The sequence below is a fragment of the Mesoplodon mirus genome (genome assembly GCF_964341445.2).
Source record: "Mesoplodon mirus genome assembly, chromosome: 4".
Lineage (NCBI taxonomy): Eukaryota > Metazoa > Chordata > Mammalia > Artiodactyla > Ziphiidae > Mesoplodon > Mesoplodon mirus.
Window position 1 is genome coordinate 115,722,251 of NC_138979.1, and position 20,346 is coordinate 115,742,596.

Consider the following 20,346-nt stretch of genomic DNA (forward strand, 5'->3'; position numbering starts at 1 on the left):
GAGGAAGTAACAGGAGGGGACACACCCGAGGAGAGATTCCAGGGTGCTGGTGGCTATTCCTCTCTTGAGCTGTGTTAAGAATAAATGGGTGTGCTCTTGGAATGGAAAATTCACTACCCTGCACCCATGGAATCGGTGCCTGTTTCTGCATGTACGTTAACCTTCAAAAAAGTCATTTTCTTTAAAAAGCAAACCCACCTGGATGCCTCCTCCTTGCAAAGCCAAACAGGGCAAACTGATTCAACTAAGCAGTCAGGCCGGGTCAGAAGAGCAAGAGACACCAGGCCACACTGCCTCACCGTGCCTGCTCCCAGCTCCATCACTTGTGAGCCTGTGGCTCCGAGGGAGTTTGACTCCCTGAGTCTCACTACTCATCAATCAAAAACAGCTGGGTAATTAGGAGACTCAGGTGACATAGGAGAGCACTTCGTATTTGTTCCATTGGTATCCCAACATTGGTTCCTAGGACTGTGGCACCTACCATAGCAGATGCAGCTGGAAAGCAGGCAGAACGTGGGGAGACTCAGGGAGATTTTGAGGAGCTTCGGGGGGTTACTTTCAAGAGTTTTAGGGGCCAGTGGCATAGGTTCTTTGTGAAATTTCATATCAACTCAAACAGGAGTTATTGTACTTTGTATTCTCTCTGCTGGATCACTAGAGCCACTCTGTAATAAGCTTTCCATCATAAAGAGTGCGCTTTTCAGGTCACGTTTGGAAATGATACACAGGCTTCCTTTTGGAAGCATCAAATTTCCTTTACTCTCAGCTATGCTCTCATTCTGTCTCAAGCTTCTGCCTTCATGAGGCTTCCAATCTTGGTGGGTCTCTCTCTACATGTCTTAAGTCTCCTCTGGGCCCTGGGTTAGGAATCAGGCCTGTTCCGGCAAGACAGTGCTTGGAATAGCAGGCTTGACCTCGCACAGACTCAGGGCTCCTTTAGGGCCTTGGGTCAAGGACAAGCAGCCTCGACATTCCTGGAAGCCTGTGAGAAGAATCCCAGCCCCCCCCCCCACCTCGGTCCCAGTGAATCAGAATCTGTGCCTTAACAGGATGCCCAGGTGATTCACTTGCACTTAAAGGTTTGAGAGGCACTGACCTAGGTCACACTGCCTGTCACCTGACAAACTGAGAGGCCCTGGGCTGGAGGTCACAGCCTCATCCAGGTAGTGGAGCTCATTCTAACAACCCCTCTGTGAACGGCCTCCCCCCAAGGCTGGGCCCATACGAATGGGCCATGGTGCTGTACCTGTTTTCCAAATCCAGGGTCACATTTTCCTGGAACTTGGGAGTGGGCAGAAAAGGGCAGAGGACAAAGGAGGCGGGGGGAAGGGAAGGCAGAAAAGGTGCGCCTGCCCTCATTTCTCTGCAGTGCTCAGGAAAGCCGGGGTGTGTGGGGGGTGAAGAAAGGTAATATTGGAGCACTGAGCAGGCAGGAGAGGGGTGTCTACTGAAGCTTGGCCAAACTTGTCCATGAGAGCAGGAACCCTGAAACTGGGGCACCTGGTTCACGTGCAGCTCTCTATGCGGCAGCTTTGGGGTCTTACACAAGCCGCGTTGAGACAGGCTGGGACCCGGGACCCTTTGCTGCAGTGCTTGCACCTGGACAAACACCTCCTTGAGCAACAAAATGCAAAGAAACTATAAGGGACTAAAAATAACTACATGAAAGCACAGTCGGGGCAAATTATGGACAAGATACAAAAAGACCAAAGACCCAAGCGCCACTTCCGAACAGCCCGGAGGAAAAACAAGGTGGGAGGAGCAGAAATAGGATACTGCGCATGCTCCCTGCACTCAACACCACCAAAGGTGTGGGCAGACCGCCTAAGCCCACCCCCTCCTGCCCAACCCTCACCCCATGTAAGGAACCAGCTCTTCTCCCCCTTGGGGAGTGAACAAGGGAAACTGACACTTGTTTTCGCTCCCCCCGTTGCAGCACGGGCCCCAGTAAAGCGTTACCTGAATTTCTTTTCTGGCCTCTTATCAATTTCTATTGATTAAGGAAGGCCAAGAACCCTGGCTGGTATCAACATGACCTCTCTATGCCTGTTTTTTCAACTGTAAAATAGGGATAAGGAATAGTACCTACCTCTGAGAGTTGTTGGGAGGATGAAAGGAATCAGTATCTGTAAAGTGCTTAGAATCATGTACTATGGAAGCACATAATCACCTCTAGGGAAACGTTATTCAAATAATATACGAACAGAAAAATTAATAGGAAGGGGGAATCCCAGAAGAAAGCAGCTGTCCAGCTCAACATATTTTTATTGATTCTCTCCTACATGCCAGACACACAGATCCCGGCCTCTGGAGGAGTTCACAGTCGGGGGGTGGGGGGGTGGGGGTTTGAAAGCAAGGCTGCTCATAAACAAAATGTCTGAGTTCAGCATTCCCTGTTCCATTTTTAAAAGTCAACCACCAGATAGACCAGCGAGTGTGTGGTTGGCAAGATCAGAAAAGCATCTTTTTAAAAGGAGAAAGTCTCACTTTCCAGTGGATGAAACTGGGAGAAATGTCCACTTTATCAGCATCAAGCTCTTTATATAAGCACCAAATTTCTACCTTCAACTTATTTTTTAAACTACAGTTACAGTTGCATAAGGCTTTAATTTTAAAAGGACTTACTTCAGGGACACCCAGCTTTCTACACCCAGCTCCTTATTGCTACTTAATGATAGGGTAGATTAAATTCTTCAGGAATAATATTAATTTCTCAACCACTAGATACTGCTGGCTGTCACCCAGGACTGTGTGAGGTGACATATTCCTAGGAAGTCTAAAAACAAAGACCAGCACTGACATACACCCTCTCTGACCAACAGTGGTTATCAAAGGTGATTACAGGGTAACGCATGTATTCACTCGCCTGAGATCCTTCCCACTTCCACCGTCGGGAAGGACAGTGCTATGCGGTGAGGCCTAGTGTATTCGGCTTCAACTCTGCTATCCTCTCTTTGATTACCGATGTGAGCGCAGCGACGGTTTAAATGCTCAGCCCCGGCTCTGTAACAAAGTGGCCCTTTTCTTCAGAACCCTTGGGCACTAAAGACCCACACCTGCCAATCCACAAAACAGTTAAACAAGGTGAAATAGGGCAAAATTACCATCCTTAGGAAAGCAGGGAATTTCAGGCTGTGAAGACTGGAAACTAGTTTGATTTACTGCACTTGAGGCTTTGTTCAAATCTTACAAACTGTTTGCGCGTAATTTTGTCCCCAGGGGAAAATGAAAAGGATCCAACAACTTCACTGAAACGAAAACACAATCTCTTATTTCCTCCCACTTTGGATGATGACAAAGGAGACAGAAAGAGAATAAAAGTTAACAGGCCACCGTAACCCTGAGACAATGCCCTTGCCTAAGCCGGCACTGCTGAGTGTTGGTCCATACTTTACGGAAGCCCATCATCTTAGGGTGCCCTCACAGGTGCTATTCATTTGAGCCTCAAACCAAGCCCATGAGGCAGGCCAGCCAGCAGGGACTGGTCCCAAGTAACAGCAGAGGAAACTGAGGCTTGGTGAAGCCAGTGACCCAGGCTCCAGGGGCCAGGATTTAGCTCCCAATTCTTCCTCTTCCATTGTTTCCCATTCACCTAATTCAACCAAAACTTTCCAGAGTTTAATAGACTCACCGAAGGTAAACTAATGAACTGCCCAGATTTTCTACAGCCAACAATGAGGCAAAAATTTTCAACGTAATCCCAAGAAACATTCACTCCTGCTGTGAATGAAACTCAACGGTGTGCATTGTAGGTCGCTTTATCGCCTCCCGTCTGCATGAGAGATGAACATCAGTAAGTGAGGGGGGAAGGCAACCAGGCAGGGATGGGTCGAGACCACCACACCAAGGAACATTAGCACCAACTGAGCAGCTCAGGGGTGCCCTTCTGGTCAAAAAGAAACCAACTCCATGATAACAGATGCAAGACCCAACACCTTGGGCTTCCCTGGTGGTGCAGTGGTTAAGAATCTGCCTGCCAATGCAGGGGACACGGGTTCGAGCCCTGGTCCGGGAAGATCCCACATGCCACGGAGCAACTAAGTCCATGTGCCACAACTACAGAGCCTGCACTCTAGAGCCCATGAGCCACAACTACTGAAGCCCGCACACCTAGAGCCCGTGCTCCCCAACAAGAGAAGCCACCACAATGAGAAGCCCGTGCACCGCAACGAAGAAGAGTAGCCCCTGCTTGCCACAACTAGAGAAAGGCTGTGTGCAGCAACGAAGACCCAACACAGCCAAAAATAATAAGTTAAAAAGAAAAAGACCCAACACCTTGACTGAAAGTCAGCCAGACTCAGCTGAGACTACCTCTGTGACTTTACCAAAACCATGGTAATTTAAGAATCAACAGGCAAATTTACGTTGTTTTGAGGACTAGGATTCATGCCCTTCTCCCCTACAGCCTCTCCCCCTACCCCAACCTCACCCACACAAATCAGAAAACTTTTCGAAGCTCTTGGCTTTCTTCCATATACTTTTTCCTTAGTCCTAACCATGGGATTCTTAGCCCTTGTGGGAAGGAGAAGGCAAAGAACATTAAACACTCCAGGTGCATCATATTAGGTACTTTTCTACAAGCTAGGTCTCACTCTGATCTTACAGATAAGAAAACCATGGCTCAGGTGTTAACTACCCCACCCGAGTTCCCACAACAAATTAATGGTAGAGTCACATTTCACATTCAGCTCTGTCCCACTCCAATGCCATCTTCACACTGTATTAGCTTCTACTCACAGAGTGATCCACGTACTGGCAGCACATGCATCAGTGGGAGTTTGCTATAAGTGCAGAATCCCAGACCCCAACCCCTACTGAATCAGAATCAGCACCTTAACAAGATCCCCAAGCGCTCTTGTCCATGAGTTGCAGAAGCACAGCTAAGCTACACTGCATTGTTAAAGGGGGTAGAAAGTCTCTACCAAGGGAACAACTGTTCCAGTGGTGTTTAACCTCATTTAGCATAATGACTTTTGCACCCAAATACACTGATGCTCGTGTAGTGCCAAGTACCACATGAATCCTGTTCAATACAGAGATTTTTTTTTTTTTTTTTTTTTTTTTTTTTTTTGCGGTATGCGGGCCTCTCACTGCTGTGGCCTCTCCCGTTGCGGAGCACAGGCTCCGGACGCGCAGGCTCAGCGGCCATGGCTCACGGGCCCAGCCTCTCTGCGGCATGTGGGATCCTCCCGGACCGGGGCACGAACCCATGTCCCCTGCATCGGCAGGTGGACTCTCAACCACTGCGCCACCAGGGAAGCCCCAGAGATTTTTTTTAAGGGCAGTCTTGACACAGTTCCACTAACAACTTAGAAGATGATGCTAAAACGTCTACCACAGTCAAATCTTAAGGGAGAAGCTAAACATAAGCTGTCCAGTCAGCCCTGCCCACTGCCCTCTAGTGGATCACAGCAAGGAAGCCTAAATATGGAGTTAGTCCCCAGAGCAAAGCCCAGAAACACACTCCTCTCTGAAGGTCACAGGCTATTTGCCATGAAAACGATTCCACTGACTCAGAAGCAACTTGGCACACGACGCTCTTAATTCAGAGGAAGGACTTTGGGATGAAAGAGTAACAGAAAAATCCTAAAAGATCCAAAGACAAACAAGGAGAAAGGAATTATGTATATACCTTTTTTTTTTACCCAAGAGCAGAAAATCTGCCCTGAAACTGAGAGCCTATTCCTGCATCTCTCTCTCCACGTTTTTCTTATTATTCTCCTTTCACTCTACCCACAGTGGCATTCTTACTGTTTTTCTTTTAGTTGAGATATTCACACTATAAAAGTCACCCTTTTAAAGTGTACAATTTAGTAGTTTTAATGTATTCACAATGTTTTAATGTATTTAATGTATTCATAAAGCTGTGCAACCATTCCAGAATATTTTCATCACCCCCAAAGGAAGCCCCATGCCCATCAACAGTCACTCCCATTCCTCTTGCCCTGCCCCCCAGTTCTTGGCAACCACTAATGTAACTTTTTGGATTTGCCAAAAAGTGGAATTGGTCATGAGCTACCCTGATGTTTAACATTTTGAGGAGGAACTGCCTGTTTTCCAAAGCAGCTGCACTATTTTCCATTCCCATCAACAATGTAATGTAGGAGGGTCCTGATTTTTCCACATCCTCACCAACATTTGTTATTATACATCTTTTTGATCAAAGCCATCCTGATGGGTGTGAAGTGGTACCTCACTGAGGTTTTGATTTGTATTTCCCCAATGACTAATAACGTTGAGCATCTTTTCATCCCCTTATTGGCCATTTGTATAGCTTACCTAAAAAAAAATGTATATTTAAATCCTTGGCCCCTTTTCTTAATAAATGTATTTATTTTATTTGTGTATTTTTGGCTGCGTTGGGTCTTCATTGCTGCGCGTGGGCTTTCTCTAGTTGCAGCGCGCGGGCTTCGCATTGCAGTGGCTTCTCTTGTTGTGGAGCATGGGCTCTAGGCGCTCGGGCTTCAGTAGCTGTGGCACGCAGGCTCAGCAGTTGTAGCTCACGGGCTCTAGAGCGCAGGCTCAGTAGTTGTGGCGCACGGGCTTAGTTGCTCCGCAGCATGTGGAATCTTCCCAGACCAGAGCTCGCACCCGTGTCCCCTGGCAGGTGAATTCTTAACCACTGCGCCACCAGGGAAGCCCCTTGGCTCCTTTATAAATTGGGTTATTTGCCTTTTTATTGTTGAATTATAAGAGTTCTTGCTTATTTTTGAAACTCCAGTCAAGTTCCCCTCTTCCTGGAAAGCTCTTCCCCCAAATATCTAATATTCTTCAGCTGGACATACACTTGAATTAATCCCTCTGTACCTGGAACCACTACCCTCTGAAAGCCTAGGAACACTTCCTCTCTCCGTTTCTGTCCCATGCACCCCTCCTTGCTTTCAACCTGGGTGTTGTGCCCCCCTTTATCCACAACAAGCTCTCCTGTGGTCACGAGAACTCATCTGCTACTTCAGCGAATTTACAGAATCAAGAAAGAACGTGACGACAGGTTCTTTGACCACTGCCACAGATTCACACAGTCTCACTCTGTGCTAGGCACAGCACTTGTCTTATGTGCTCTGAAAAGTATTTATTTACATGTAGGCACAAGTACGACTTCACACTTCTTCTCACTAACACCAGCAACCTAAAACACCCTTTCTCCTCTCTACAGGAGTGCTACGCATCGTTGCCAGAGTTTTCATAGTCTAGCCCATCCATATAGGCTTCCTCAGCCACCACAGCTTCAAATGGCTTCTCTCTACTCTGAAATAAACAGTAACCACCTGTACAGTTCATGCATCAATTAATATCCATAGTTTATGAATGCCCCTATATTTTAGAGATAGACCAGGTGAAACCACCCTACCCATAGATGGTGTTAAATAATATATTAGAACTGCTGGGATGTGCTGATTCAGTAAAGCAGTCCTAGAAGATACACATATAACCTCAAGATGCTCTGGGAAATGTCTGGTAAAATAAATAGAACTAAGTTTCTTGTTGTTGATATCGTTAACTGCAGTCCTTCTCAGAGTCTTTGATACAATGAGGAACACAGTGAGAATCTCCGAGACGGGGAAAAATAACAGACAGCGCTTCCAAATTGATTTGCCCTTTACAAGAGCACACCTATTAACATCCACCTAACAGTATTCTTCCCAGTCCTCTGGGAACTGCTGAGCTAATTGGATGGCTGCTCAATTCTATCAGCTGGACAGCAGGAACCACATTTTCCACCCAGGTCAGAAACCAAACTTGCTTTGTTTTAGGATGCCATTCATGGGAAGCCACTATTAACATAACAGGTTACAGGAAGAGAAGAAAGAAACCATACATTAAATGTGTTCATAATTTTTCAGACCCATCTAGATTTTTGAAATTGGAAAATGATGAAATGTGAAAAGAAAAAAAAAAGGATCTTAGAAATGAGCTAGTGCAGTATCAACTGAGTGTTATTTTAAAAGAATCCTCTAGGACAGTTGAGGAAAAGAGCCTTCCAGGAACTGACCATGACTCTCTATAACCCAGTAACAGCCCTGATGATCAAAGAGAAATAAAGTTATCAGAATGACTGTCTCACAACAAACTTAGCCAAGGGAGCCAAGATATCAAGTGGTCATGTGCTGAAAAAAGTGAATAACAGTGATAAGGAAAGAAGCTTCCCCACCCTGGAAAAGAAATCCTCCGAGCAGAAAGTAGGGGTAACTCCCAAAATGTAAATATCAAGTTATGGAAAAGAATTTTAAAATAGAAATTTTCTGTACTCATGTTAAGTAGGAGAAACCATTTATATCAGTGATTAGTGCATCTAAAGAATTTCAAGCTGAAGGTTGTGTCTTTACTGAGTGCTGATTACGGTCAGGAAGACAGGCATGGGCCTTGCAGATTTATCTGCTAGAACACTAAGTGGTACACTTGAGTTTTTGAATAGGTTTCTGATTTACTGATACGTTTCTCTAGTGCTAATCACTTGAAAGCCAAAACAAAGCACAAATGGAAAGCTGAGATAAAGCCTGACGGTCAGCTGGACTCCATTTGGTACAGCAACACGAGAACTAGTTCAAGTGCTGAGCCCCTTGGACACACAGTCCACTTGGGTGCTACGTAAACCTTATTTCTGCCCTCGAATATCATCTCGGGAATCTTCCTGACTCCAGCAGGTTCCCGAAGCCTCTCTGATACAAAGCAGCTAAAATTCAAGGCCACAACCTAGGCCATCTTAAGTCATGGCGAACTGTCAGCCCTGGACCATAGCTTAGGGGGCAAGGAGAAGAGCTTAAAGTTGGGTTGTGCCCAAATAATGCTCGATTATAAGCTCAGCTACACAGAGCAGCACTGATACTGCACAGCTGCTCCAAGAAGTTGGGCTTCCCAGCCCTCAGACAGTGATAGAGGGTCTCCCTCAGTTACAGCCAACACCACCATCCTCCAGAAGGAATGGAAGGCCTTCACCAGATCTGACCACCACAGGACATCTATCACCTCCCCCCAAGGCCTAGGTAAGCTGTCCCTTCAGAGAAGACACCACCTTGCAAATTCTTTTTAATCTTGCTCATAAGTGATTCACCTGTTCTCCAATCTTAAGGCTTAAGCTGCCAGAACTTCTCGAAATCTCCTCTCCACAAACATCTTGAGATCCCCAAAGAAAGGAAATAGGGTAGTTACTGGATTTATCAATATCAAGGTCACCAATCTCAGCCTATCCAAGAGTGTCCTGGAAACCAGAGGCTAAGTATTTTACAGTATGAAAAGAAGGGGGGACTCCTTTTGTGTAAAATTCATTCATTTGAAAAGCAATCAGAATTATCTAAACTGGACAATGAGAAGTGGCACAGGTATCAGAAATAGAAAATGCCTTAGGCAAGTTCCTAAAATGGCCTGAAGAAACCCTGTCTCCATATATGATGTAATAAAATAATGGTGTTTCTGAACAAACCTCACCTCTCTTACTCTCTCTCACCCCCTAAGTCAGTGATTCTATAGCATGGTCCCTGGAATAGCAACACTGGCATCACCTGGAACTAGTTAGAGATGCAAATTCTTGGACCCCCTTCCCCTCACCCTAGACACAGAGAATCAGAGGCTCTGGCAATGCAGCCCAGCTAGCTGTGATTTAACAAGCCCTCCAGGGGACTCTGATGCTCCAGTTTGAGAACCACTACCCTAGGATTAGGTAAGGTGCAGCACCTGTGTGGGGAGGGGTCAGGAGCCTGATTAATCCTTTATTAACTGAGTGAGAGACATCTCACCTGTTCTTGCCTCTGATCAGCATTGGCCCTCAAGCTCACAGTCTGATTCCACTGATGAGGGGTTGAGTCCCCAGTTCAAGGTCACTGTTAGAGACCACGCCAGAGCTCCAGCCCCAGGTCTGCTGACTCCTTCATCAACCTTGGATCTCAAACTGGGGCCTTGTTAACATGCCAATTCTGGGGCCCAGGACTCTGAACATTGATAAGGCACCCCACCACGCTCCCATCTCCTAATCTACACCTCGCTGCTTCCTTCAGATAAATACAAGGACTGGAGCCTCAACCCTTAAAATCAAAAGAGAGATGGATTTAAGGGAAGAGAAAAAAGAAGATAAAGAGCGACTTCCAAAGCCCTGAGAAACCAAACCTTTTGGTGAGGAGTGGGCGGAGGAGAGAAGACTTAGGCAGCTTGTTACAATTAAAAGTAGTTAATTCAAAAAAAAAACTGAGGTAAAGAGCACAGCCACAGGAAAACAAAAATGGTGCTTTACAGTTTTCTTAGCACTTCTGATGCCCATTATCTCCCCCAAGTCTCACAACAACCCTGCAATTAAAGGAGATAAGGCCACTATTATCCCCATTTAACAGAAGAGAAAACTGAGGTTCATAGTGTCCAACAATTTGTCAGTTAGCATAGTAATCCGACTGTAAACCTAAATCTTGACCTCAGGTCTATCTCACTCTAGAACCTGTGTACCAACACCAGGTGATTTCCACATTTGGAAATCTGCCCCAAAGCAGATTCCCACCCCGCCTCAGGAAAAAAGCTAAGAGAACATGTAGCAGAAATGGTGATCCCCTAAAACATAGTACTTGAGCAGTGTGTGGGTTCTCCTTTAAGAACTTAACACACAAACCCAACAGCCAAGGTGTTCAGCCAAAAAGGGGGGGGGGGAAGAGGCATATTTCTAGCCTGCATAATCATTTCTGGACCAATTCCCACTAGCAGCCTCGGGGGTGAACAGCGGCTCACTGCCAGGCTGAAGCTCCTCCACCCCCCGGTTATGACAGAGCAGCTCTGACTCGTGTGCAGGCAAAACCCCAAAACTCAAAACAAGAAGTGAAAAAAGTGGAGCTAGGAGAACCGTCAGCATCCTCCACATTCTCGTAATCCACATAACGCCAGTTCCAGGGTCCTGGGGTCCCCTGGAACGCACTCTTAGGAGATGGTAGGATGAAGTGGACATTCTTGTGGACCCACCGCCCCTATTCCTTCCCACCCGGTCCCTGAGGAAGAATAACCGAAAGGGGAGAGGGCTCGTTATGAAGTCCTGGGGCTGGAGCCCAAGCCAGATACAACCCAGGCATCCTCTCCTAAGGAACAGTATGTCAACCCAAACTCTCCACCTGGCCTTCCCCTCAAGGTCCTGTGCTCTGCGAAGATGAGCCGGGTGGGGTTGGTGGGGTGTTGTAAAGCCGAGAAAAGACTAGAGGAAAAATCAGGCCATCCACCTACCCCACGTTCCCCGCCATGTGTGTGAGGCTCCATTCCAGTGCGTACCGTAAGCACTAACTCGGAACCGGGCGCCCTTGGCCACGTCTCAGTTTGAGAAGGGGGCGTCGCCCAGCTAAGCGTCCCGGAGGCAGGGAGCCATTCCCGCCCGGACAGCCTACCTCAGTTTTGGCAGGAATGATTTTCCTAGAAGCCAGCCAGGGAAGCGAAGATCTGGGTGATTCGTGGATTTCAGCCGGGGGCGGCGGAACTTAGCCCAGGGGCGCAGCTCCTCCACACTGGGGGCCTCGGGCCGGCACCCGCGGGGCTATCCTACCGCGGGGCCAGTGAGGAAAGAAGGGCTCCATCCTCAACTTTCTCGGATGAAATTGCTCGGCTCTGCGGCTTGCCCAGCCCTGCCCGCACATCGGGTCCCAGGTCTGGGGAGAACCAGGGACCCGAGTCCCTCTCGGCGCGCACAAAGCAGCTGCGCCCGAGCGCGCGGCCCCCTCTCCCGTCGCCCGCCAACTTGAAAGCATCTCCCTGGGCGCCTGCTTACTCCCCCTGCCCCGCAGCGGGATCCCCGACCCGGCCACGCGCCTCAGACCCAGCGCTGGGCGCCCCAAACGCCGCAGCTGCTGCAGCCGCATCCTCCACCCTCCGCAACCCCCGGCCTGGCCTCTGCCTCACTCGCCCGGCTCCCCACGCCCCGGCCCTACCTTGCAGCCCGGTTCGTGCCCCGGCAGTGCCGGTGCGCTGCACGCGTCCCAGCCCGCAAGGCTCCTCCCCGGGAGCTGCCCCGCGCGGGGATCCGGGCTCCGGACAAGGCTCGGCCGGCCCTGGTGCTGGGTAGCCGCCGCTCGCGGCTGCCGCGCCGGCTCCAGCTGCCGCGCGCAAGGCGGAGTGGGGGAACTCCCGGCAACTCCAACTCCGGGCGCTGGAGCTCCAGCTGAAGCCGCGCGCCCGCCCGCCGCTGAGTGCTAGCGCCTGCGAAGCGAAGCTGCCCGTGCGGCCGCCTCTGAGCATGCCCAGTGCCGCCGTGGGCGAGCCCCAGCGCCCTGGGCCGGGGCAGATGGCCGAGCTGGGGGCAGGGGACCCGCCCCGAGCTCCGGAGCGCCTTGGGTGGGGGAGGGAGGGAAGGGCCGGTGCCGGGGAGGGGACCCTGGAGCAAAGGGCGGGGGAGAAACAGTGAAGGAGGAGGGCCTTGCAAGTTTCACGGGTCGTGGGAAGTTTGTGGGTGAGAAAGACGAGCTGCTTCTGTGAGCCTCTGCAAGCCTAGAAAGGACAACGAGGAAATATTCTCCCCAAAAGAACAAGTGGACCCAGCAGATTGGTTTTATCCAGTGCACTCGTTGCTTCAAGCCTAGGGTCGCCAAAAAAGAGCGAATAGGGCCTGGCCGGCAATGTAAGTGTGTGAAACGGGTAGGAGGCGGCGAACAGGAGAGAGCTCTGAAGGCAGAGCCACTGGGCTCCAAACTCCCGTTGGTATCCTGGAAGAATCGGGGCCTGCTTTGGCTAGATTTTTTTTTTCAAGAAATGACAGAGATTCCGATTTTTTTAAATGTAAAATATCCTGGTTTTTCAATCTTGATAACTAATTCAGATTTTAAAAAGCGCTCTGGGCCTCCCTGGTGGCGCAGTGGTTGGGAGTCCGCCTGCCGATGCAGGGGATACGGGTTCGTGCCCCGGTCTGGGAGGATCCCATATGCCGCGGAGCGGCTGGGCCCGTGAGCCATGGCCGCTGGGCCTGCGCATCCGGAGCCTGTGCTCCGCAACGGGAGAGGCCACAACAGTGAGAGGCCCGTATATCGCAAAAAGAAAAAAAAAAAAAAAAAAAAGCGCTCTGGACCAAACAAAATATACTTGAGTTCCTTCTCTGCTCAACCCCACAGCCAGCCAGTGTGAGGATTGTGATTTCTGCGTTCTTTTACCAAAGAACAGTGGTTTCTCTGCCCACTGTGGTTTGGGAAGGCACTGGAGAGTATCCAAGATGATTCAGATTGCCATCAAAGTACGACCAGTTACTAAGGGAAGTAGGTTTTCCAGACAGAAGAGGGTTGCAGATAAATGCTGAGGCATTCAAGAAGAGAAGTAAGATACGGATACCAATGTGGAAAGGGGGTGTGAAAACTGACTCTTGGGAAACATCTTTAGTAAAAGTACCCAAGTGGAAAGTCACTGTAGGATCCATAACACAACTCTGCTGAGGCATTTTGGGGGTCTGAAAAAGGAAAAAAAGGGAAAACCAGTAATATGACCCTGTCTTTATTTTAAATTTTGATATTTTTCATCTTTTGTATTAATTTTAAAAATATTGCATTAAAACATTTATCTTGATTATTGGGTTCTTTGATGTCCCGTTCAACTGTGCAGCCCGCCTCATCCTAGCCCAGGCCCTGCTGGGGTGTCAGATGGTGGTACCCCAGTCTGCTTGATTAAAAATATAAGGGGCAAGAAACACCATACTGACATGGGAAAGAGAGCTGGAGTAGTGGATGGGGGCTGAGGCAGAGGACTTGGTTGCCATTTTGTGGAACCTGAACTTCATTTTGTAGGTTGTGTGGAGCTAGCAGATGCTGGGGGAAGAAAGTGACAATCAGAACTGAACTCTAGGAAGATGGACTGAACTGCAGACCCAGGAAGGTGGTTTGGAGGGGGAGAATGGGAGAAATGAGGATACCTAGGGCATATTCATGGTTGTGGTTTTTTGAAAGAGGGATTTCCCTAATAAATTCATGTGTCTCTGCTTATTTCTTGTGGTAGGGCTAGCTTAACGCCAACAGGTAGGGCTGCTGCATCTAAGCCTCAGCCATTTTCTACCAGGTTTCCATGGGCAAATGGCTCCACTTCTAAGCTGCACTTTCCTCATCTGTGAAATGGAAAACAGTTCTCACAGCGTTTTTTGAGAGGATTTAGAGCAGCAATGTATGTCTAAGGGCTTTGAAAACTCTGAGAATTTAAGCAAATATAAGGCATTGTTCTTATCTACACATCATCTATATGAAATCTGAATTTAAACAAGGAAGCTCTATAGCTTTACAAAAATTGTCTTAAGTAGTAAGCATCTTTGATTTAGCAAGCTCTCTCTCTGTGTTCAGGATTCTGTTAGTCTTCAGAATCAGCTTCTGGGTAATTTAACGATTTTGTGAATTAAAATGTCCCTGTATAAAAAGAAATAGGTGAGGGAGATTAAGAGGTACAAACTTCTAGTTGCAAAATAAATGAGTCACAGGTATGAAATGTACAGTGTGGGGAATATAGTCAATAACTATGTAATATCTTAGGATGGTGACAGATGGTAACCAGACTTATGGTGATCATTTTGAAATGTATAGAAATAGCAAATCACTATGTTGTGTAACAGGAACCAACATAGTGTTATAGATCAATTAGACTTCAGAAACAAACTCAGAAAAAGAGATCAGATTTGTGATTATCAGAAGCCAGGGGTGGGGGGAAGGGGAATTGGATGAAGGCAAGTCAAGAGGTACAAACTCTCAGTTATAAGATAAATAAGTACTAGGTATGTAATGTAAAACATGAGAAATATAATTAACACTGCTACACATTATATATGAAAGTTGTTAAGAGAGCAAATCCTAAGAGTTCTTATCACAAAGAATTTTGTACCCATATGAGATGATGGATGTTCACTGAACTTACTGTGATAATCCTTTCATGATTAAGTCAAATCATTATGCTGTATACCTTAAATACACACAGTGCTATATGTCAATCCTATCTCAGTAAAACTGGAAGGAAAAAAAGTCCCTGTACTAGTTTCTATTGTCACCTCCCTTCCACCACCTTCCTTTTTTAAATCTTCCTTTTTACCTTTTATTTTCTCAGTATTGCAGATCTAGCTCAAAATGACTCCCCCACCCCACCCTGCTCCATAACTACCCTCTATCTCACCTACAGGTCATCAGTGTAGTCCTGCCTCAGCCAGACACCTGGGACTTCCCTCAGTGCCCTGGAGGATACTCCCTGCAGGTGAGCTCATTGGTTGCTGCATTCATGAAGAACAGACCACTGCTTATCTATGGGAAGCATTTTAAGCATGCAGAGCTCTCAAAGAAAAAAAAAATACTTGGTGTTTACATAAGAAGCTTTCCCGAAGTTATGGAAAGGAGGAAGTACCTAGCCCAGGACCTATCACATAATAGGTAATTACAAATATTTGCAGCATAAATAGCAATTTCCATCATCAAAATCTTTGGTATTTCTGTTCCACCTCCCACAGTTCCTAAGAATTATTTTTAAAAATCACAACAGTGGGCTTCCCTGGTGGCGCAGTGGTTGAGAGTCCACCTGCCGATGCAGGGGACACGGGTTTGTGCCCCGGTCTGGGAAGATCCCACATGCCGCGGAGCGGCTGGGCCCGTGAGCCATGGCCACTGGGCCTACGCGTCCGGAGCCTGTGCTCCGCAACGGGAGAGGCCACAACGGTGAGAGGCCCTCGTATGGGGGGGGGGGGGGGGGGGGGGGGGGGGGGGGGGGATCGCAACAGTGATAAGGTTCTACAGAAGAGCAAGAAGAACAGGATGTAAACATTTGTAAAGGGAGGGACTCTGTACTTTTAAAGTAAAATGCTTTGCCTACTTAAATTTTAAATTAATTGTATTTGTTTTTTAAATATTTTTAGTAGTAGTAGTAAATAATACATGATATTAAAAAGAAGCTCAATGCAAAAAAAGTTCAGTAAAGAGAAAAAAGCAAGTTTCTCTCCCCAAGAACTACTATTGTTATCAGTTTCTTGCATATAATTACAGAAATACCCGATGAGCATGAGAACAAGCATAGTTGGCTTTTTTCCTTAAAGTCTGATCATAAAACTATAGAATTGAAAAATACCTTACATAGTTCATCTAGATACCAAATTACAGACTTTTAAATGACTATCATATTTTGGAATAGAAAAGGAAACCATGAAAGCAGTTTTCTCTTATGGCACAAGTCAACTCATGGTCATAAGGACACCAGATCACGTGGTGAAACCCTCCATCTGAGCACTGAGTGGTACAAGAAAAAACTGAGTTCACCTAGAGTTCTCCTGAAACCCATAATGCCCACTGTCAACCTCAACCTAAAACACCCACAGATTTAGATATCCTAGGTTGCCCAGGGCTGTAGAAGGAGGTACTGTCTAAATAACAGTTGGAATGAAGTGACATGGACAAAGAGAGCTTAATCTAGGGAACTGTGCATTATAAACCAGTCTTTTTTTTTTTTTTGGACCTCTCACTGTAGTGACCTCTCCCGTTGCGGAGCATAGGCTCCGGACGCGCAGGCTCAGCGGCCACGGCTCACGGCTCACGGGCCTAGCTGCTCCGCGGCATGTGGGATCCTCCCAGACCGGGGCACGAACCCGTGTCCTCTGCATCGGCAGGCGGACTCTCAACCACTGCACCACCAGGGAAGCCCTATAAATCACTGTCTTTAACAGTATCACTATGGTATAGCATCATCAGTCACAGTATGTCTTCAAGTATAGCAAAATCTGCATTTAAAAAAAAATCCTTCTATACAGCATAACTGACAGCATTCTAAATTCTTCATTCCAACCATGTGACTTCAGGTAAGTCTCAGTTTATCAGCTTTTAGGTTGATCCATATGAAACTGCCATTTTTGTTGGTCACAGTTACTTGAATATTGACAATTTCATATGGTTCAATCAACCAAAAATTATACATTGTTTTTAGACCTGAAAGGCTCTTTCCTTTAAGTTGGTTGGCATACCATTCATTTCCCCACAAGAGCTGTGTCACTAAACCAGCTCAGAGAAGCCTATTTAATATTTGTGGTTTGTAATGGTACCAGAGTTGGGCCCAGCCTGTACAAAAGGGTCAAAAAGGAGGACATTTCTCTTCCTCTGTTGGTGAGTACAGCACCAGTCTTGGTTGGTCATAAAATAGGTAAAAATAATCTTTAGCTCCTTTTGTGCCTTTTTCCCCACTATTCTCCCCAAACATCTCCTAGGTGTCTTTAGTGCATACCCCTATCTCACCCAGATTGGCTGTTGCTTTCTAGTCTTAAAAATCAACATTCCTGGGCCTCCCTGGTGGCGCAGTGGTTGAGAGTCCGCCTGCCGATGCAGGGGATACGGGTTCGTGCCCCGGTCTGGGAGGATCCCATATGCCGCGGAGCGGCTGGGCCCGTGAGCCACGGCCGCTGGGCCGGCGCGTCCGGAGCCTGTGCTCCGCAACGGGAGAGGCCACAACAGTGAGAGGCCCGCATACCGCAAAAAAAAAAAAAAAAATCAACATTCCTTTAGTATACTACAAGTTAGAACTAAATAAAATAACTTGATTAAACTAAATCACACTTATCTGTGGAAGACTATCAACCTTCCCAAAGATATATGTAATTTTAAGAGTATTTTGTGGCCTCAAAGGGACATTTCCATAATAAAATTCCAGAGTATGAAAAGTGACAAAAGAAACAATTCTGGTCGTGAGGGATAGAAACAATATATTGAGGAAAAGGCACTTTTTTTAGTTCTGTTCCCTATCATTCTATAGTTTATACTTTCTTTCCATGCTCCTTCTTCGACACTATGGTTTCTTTTGAAGTTTGGGTTTTTTTTTCGCTTTCCACAGTGGTTCCCCTGGCAATAGCAGTGAGCATCCCCAGGCTAGGATAGGTCTGTGGCTCTTGCATGTAGGTATCATTTGTAGATTGGGAATAAAACCTCTCATTTCCAGTGACATGGATATGGTGGGGTCTGGAAGACCTGCAGAATTCAGTGGGCTAGTGGAGCTTATGCTTGGGATCCTATTCTGTTTCCCACACAATTAGTCTTGGTTCGTGCTTTTCCTTTTTAAGATTTCTAGCCGGTTTACAACTGGAATTCACCTTGTTTTTTTGACTGAGTTGCCGTGGAAGAACACTCTGTCCCTAATTTACTAAGCTTCTGGTTTCTTTCTCTCCTATGCTTTTGAGAGCCAGGGTAAATATTAGCTATTGACATGAAATATGGTGGACTGCGTCCACTGCCATTCACTGTAAGAGAACATTACTGAGAGGCATGGCAAACTGTCATTCTCATTCTTCCCTTTCATCTTTGTTGGCCTTCTGTTTTCCTCGGAGCTTCTTTCTGCTTCTCTAATGATACTACTTTATTCCCTAAGCTGCTTCAGCTTTCGTATACCAACCTATAGATAAGACATAGGCCAAAAACAAGAAACAGTTTCTTGAAAGAAATGAAACCAAAGAAGTTTTAGTCTTACAAAAAGACTTGGTTACCTTCCAGACTTGGTTGCTCTTTTATTTTTTTTTTTTTTTTTTTTTTTTTTTTTGCTGTACGCGGGCCTCTCACTGCCGTGGCCTCTCCCGTTGCGGAGCACAGGCTCCGGACACACAGGCTCCGCGGCCATGGCTCGCGGGCCCAGCCGCTCCGCGGCACGTGGGATCCTCCGGGACCGGGGCACGAACCCGCGTCCCCCGCATCGGCAGGCGGACTCCCAACCACTGCGCCACCAGGGAAGCCCTTGGTTGCTCTTTTATTAAACTACTGCAGGCCATGGGAGAAAGGACATGAATTTTATTTTAGACAGATCGAGTTTGAACCTCTGCTTCAACTCCTTCTTGTTTATAACCTTGGGCAAAGTCTAAATACTACAGTTCTTATCTCCAAAAAATGCATATTACTATCCACTTATGGCTTCAGTTAGAGAATTAAATGGGAATACATATGTAATACACTAAGCACAGTACCTGGCCCACAGCAAGTGCTGAATAAATATTACTTCCAACCCATCTTGGTAACTTCCAGAAAAATGGGAGGGGAAACCAGAAGAGTGTTTTAGATTTCCAATCTGAGCTGTTTCTAAGAAGTACTGCCTCTGCTGTAGCAATCATATTTTATCTCCATAGATGCAGTATAGCATTCCTGTTTTCACAAAAACAATTTTACTTATATAGAAAGTGCTTTTTACAAAATTTCCACCTTCTCCTGTCCAGGTGTCCTAGTGTTGCCACCTATTACTATATTTCCAAAGAAAAGGCCTAAGGTGGGAAGCGGGGGGATGGAGAAGGGGTGTTAAAAGTTTAGCGATTTCATCATTTGTACTTATTAAGTTAGGACACAGGATTTACTAAGACATTATACAGAAACATAAGTTTAAACAGTGACTAGTTCTGAATTTCAATCACAAATAGTCAAGTATGACTCCTCTTATCTCTTGCCTTGCTTGAATTAAACATCTGGAAGTATAGAGCCGAAAAATAAAAGTCCGCTAAGCAGTTACGATCACCTTCAGCTGCAACAGAGCTCCCACCTTAACTCAGACCTGGTTTGTTGTGTTAAGTTCAGAGTTTGGTAGACTGAATCATCCTAATTCCTCCTTCCTTTATTCAGCAATGTTTTTGAAAGACCTATTTTTGTTTTCAAATGACTTTCTCCACCAAGATCCAGAAAAGCTGCTAGGCTTTGAGCGAACAAAGAATCCCTTCTTCTGCCTGGGCACACAGAGCTGCTATCTCTCCCCAAGTCTCTGTGCTGCTAGTTTGGAGGATAGAATGATGCAATCCATTCACAGTCTGAGGACAGGTCATCTCTATTGCATCCAGCAGCTCATTCTCTTCTGTTTGTTATGGCCCCTGAGCCCTGCCAAAGACTAACAGTGAAAGAAGCTCCTGCTGCTGCATCCCCAGAAGCTCTTCAGGCCATGCAGACCTGCCCAGCCATAGGTGGCCCTATAATTCCCTGTTGCTGCTGCTGCACCTTGCAAACGTGCAGCTTAGGACTTTGCCAGTCAAAGTGCACTTTTCAGACTAGCAGCTTCAGCATTACTTGGGAGCTTGTTAGAAATGCAGATTCCTGTCTACCCAGACCTGGTGAATTACAAGGCTGTAATTCATTTGTACATTAAAGTTTAAGGAGCACTGCCCTAGGACACCCAGCCAAGAAAGACAAGGAGAAAATAAAAGGCACTTTAATGGTGAAATCTATTCCCTTTGCCCTGGATGCCTTTTCTTACTCCAAGCTGCAGGCCTCATCTCTGCGTATCTAAATCCTACCCTGTTTTTCTCTGAGCTGTCTGAAATGCCTGCTCTGTGGAAATCTTTACTGATTGTGTCAGCCAGAGGCATCACCCACTCATTTACCTGGATCTGCCCTTTGGCTCTTAGCAGGTCTGTTTACCCTGTACAAGTATGTTTGCACGAGTCTAATCCAT

At 46.7% G+C, this 20,346-nt stretch overlaps 1 protein-coding gene across 3 annotated transcripts in view; it reads right to left on the minus strand.

The window, feature by feature from the left end:
- The window catches only part of STXBP6 (syntaxin binding protein 6), a 263,219-nt gene extending 251,010 nt beyond the window's left edge, over nt 1-12,209 (minus strand). Inside the window, exon 1 of one of the 3 annotated variants that reach the window (XM_082619220.1) lies at nt 11,886-12,209. In XM_082619220.1, coding sequence (XP_082475346.1) covers nt 11,886-12,192 — 307 coding nt within the window. In that variant the 5' untranslated portion in view covers nt 12,193-12,209. Of the gene's footprint in view, nt 1-11,190; nt 11,236-11,348; nt 11,500-11,885 lie in introns of those variants that run through there. The other 2 variants (XM_082619222.1, XM_082619224.1) reach the window with 2 other exon arrangements.
- Between the last annotated feature and the right edge of the window lie 8,137 nt (nt 12,210-20,346).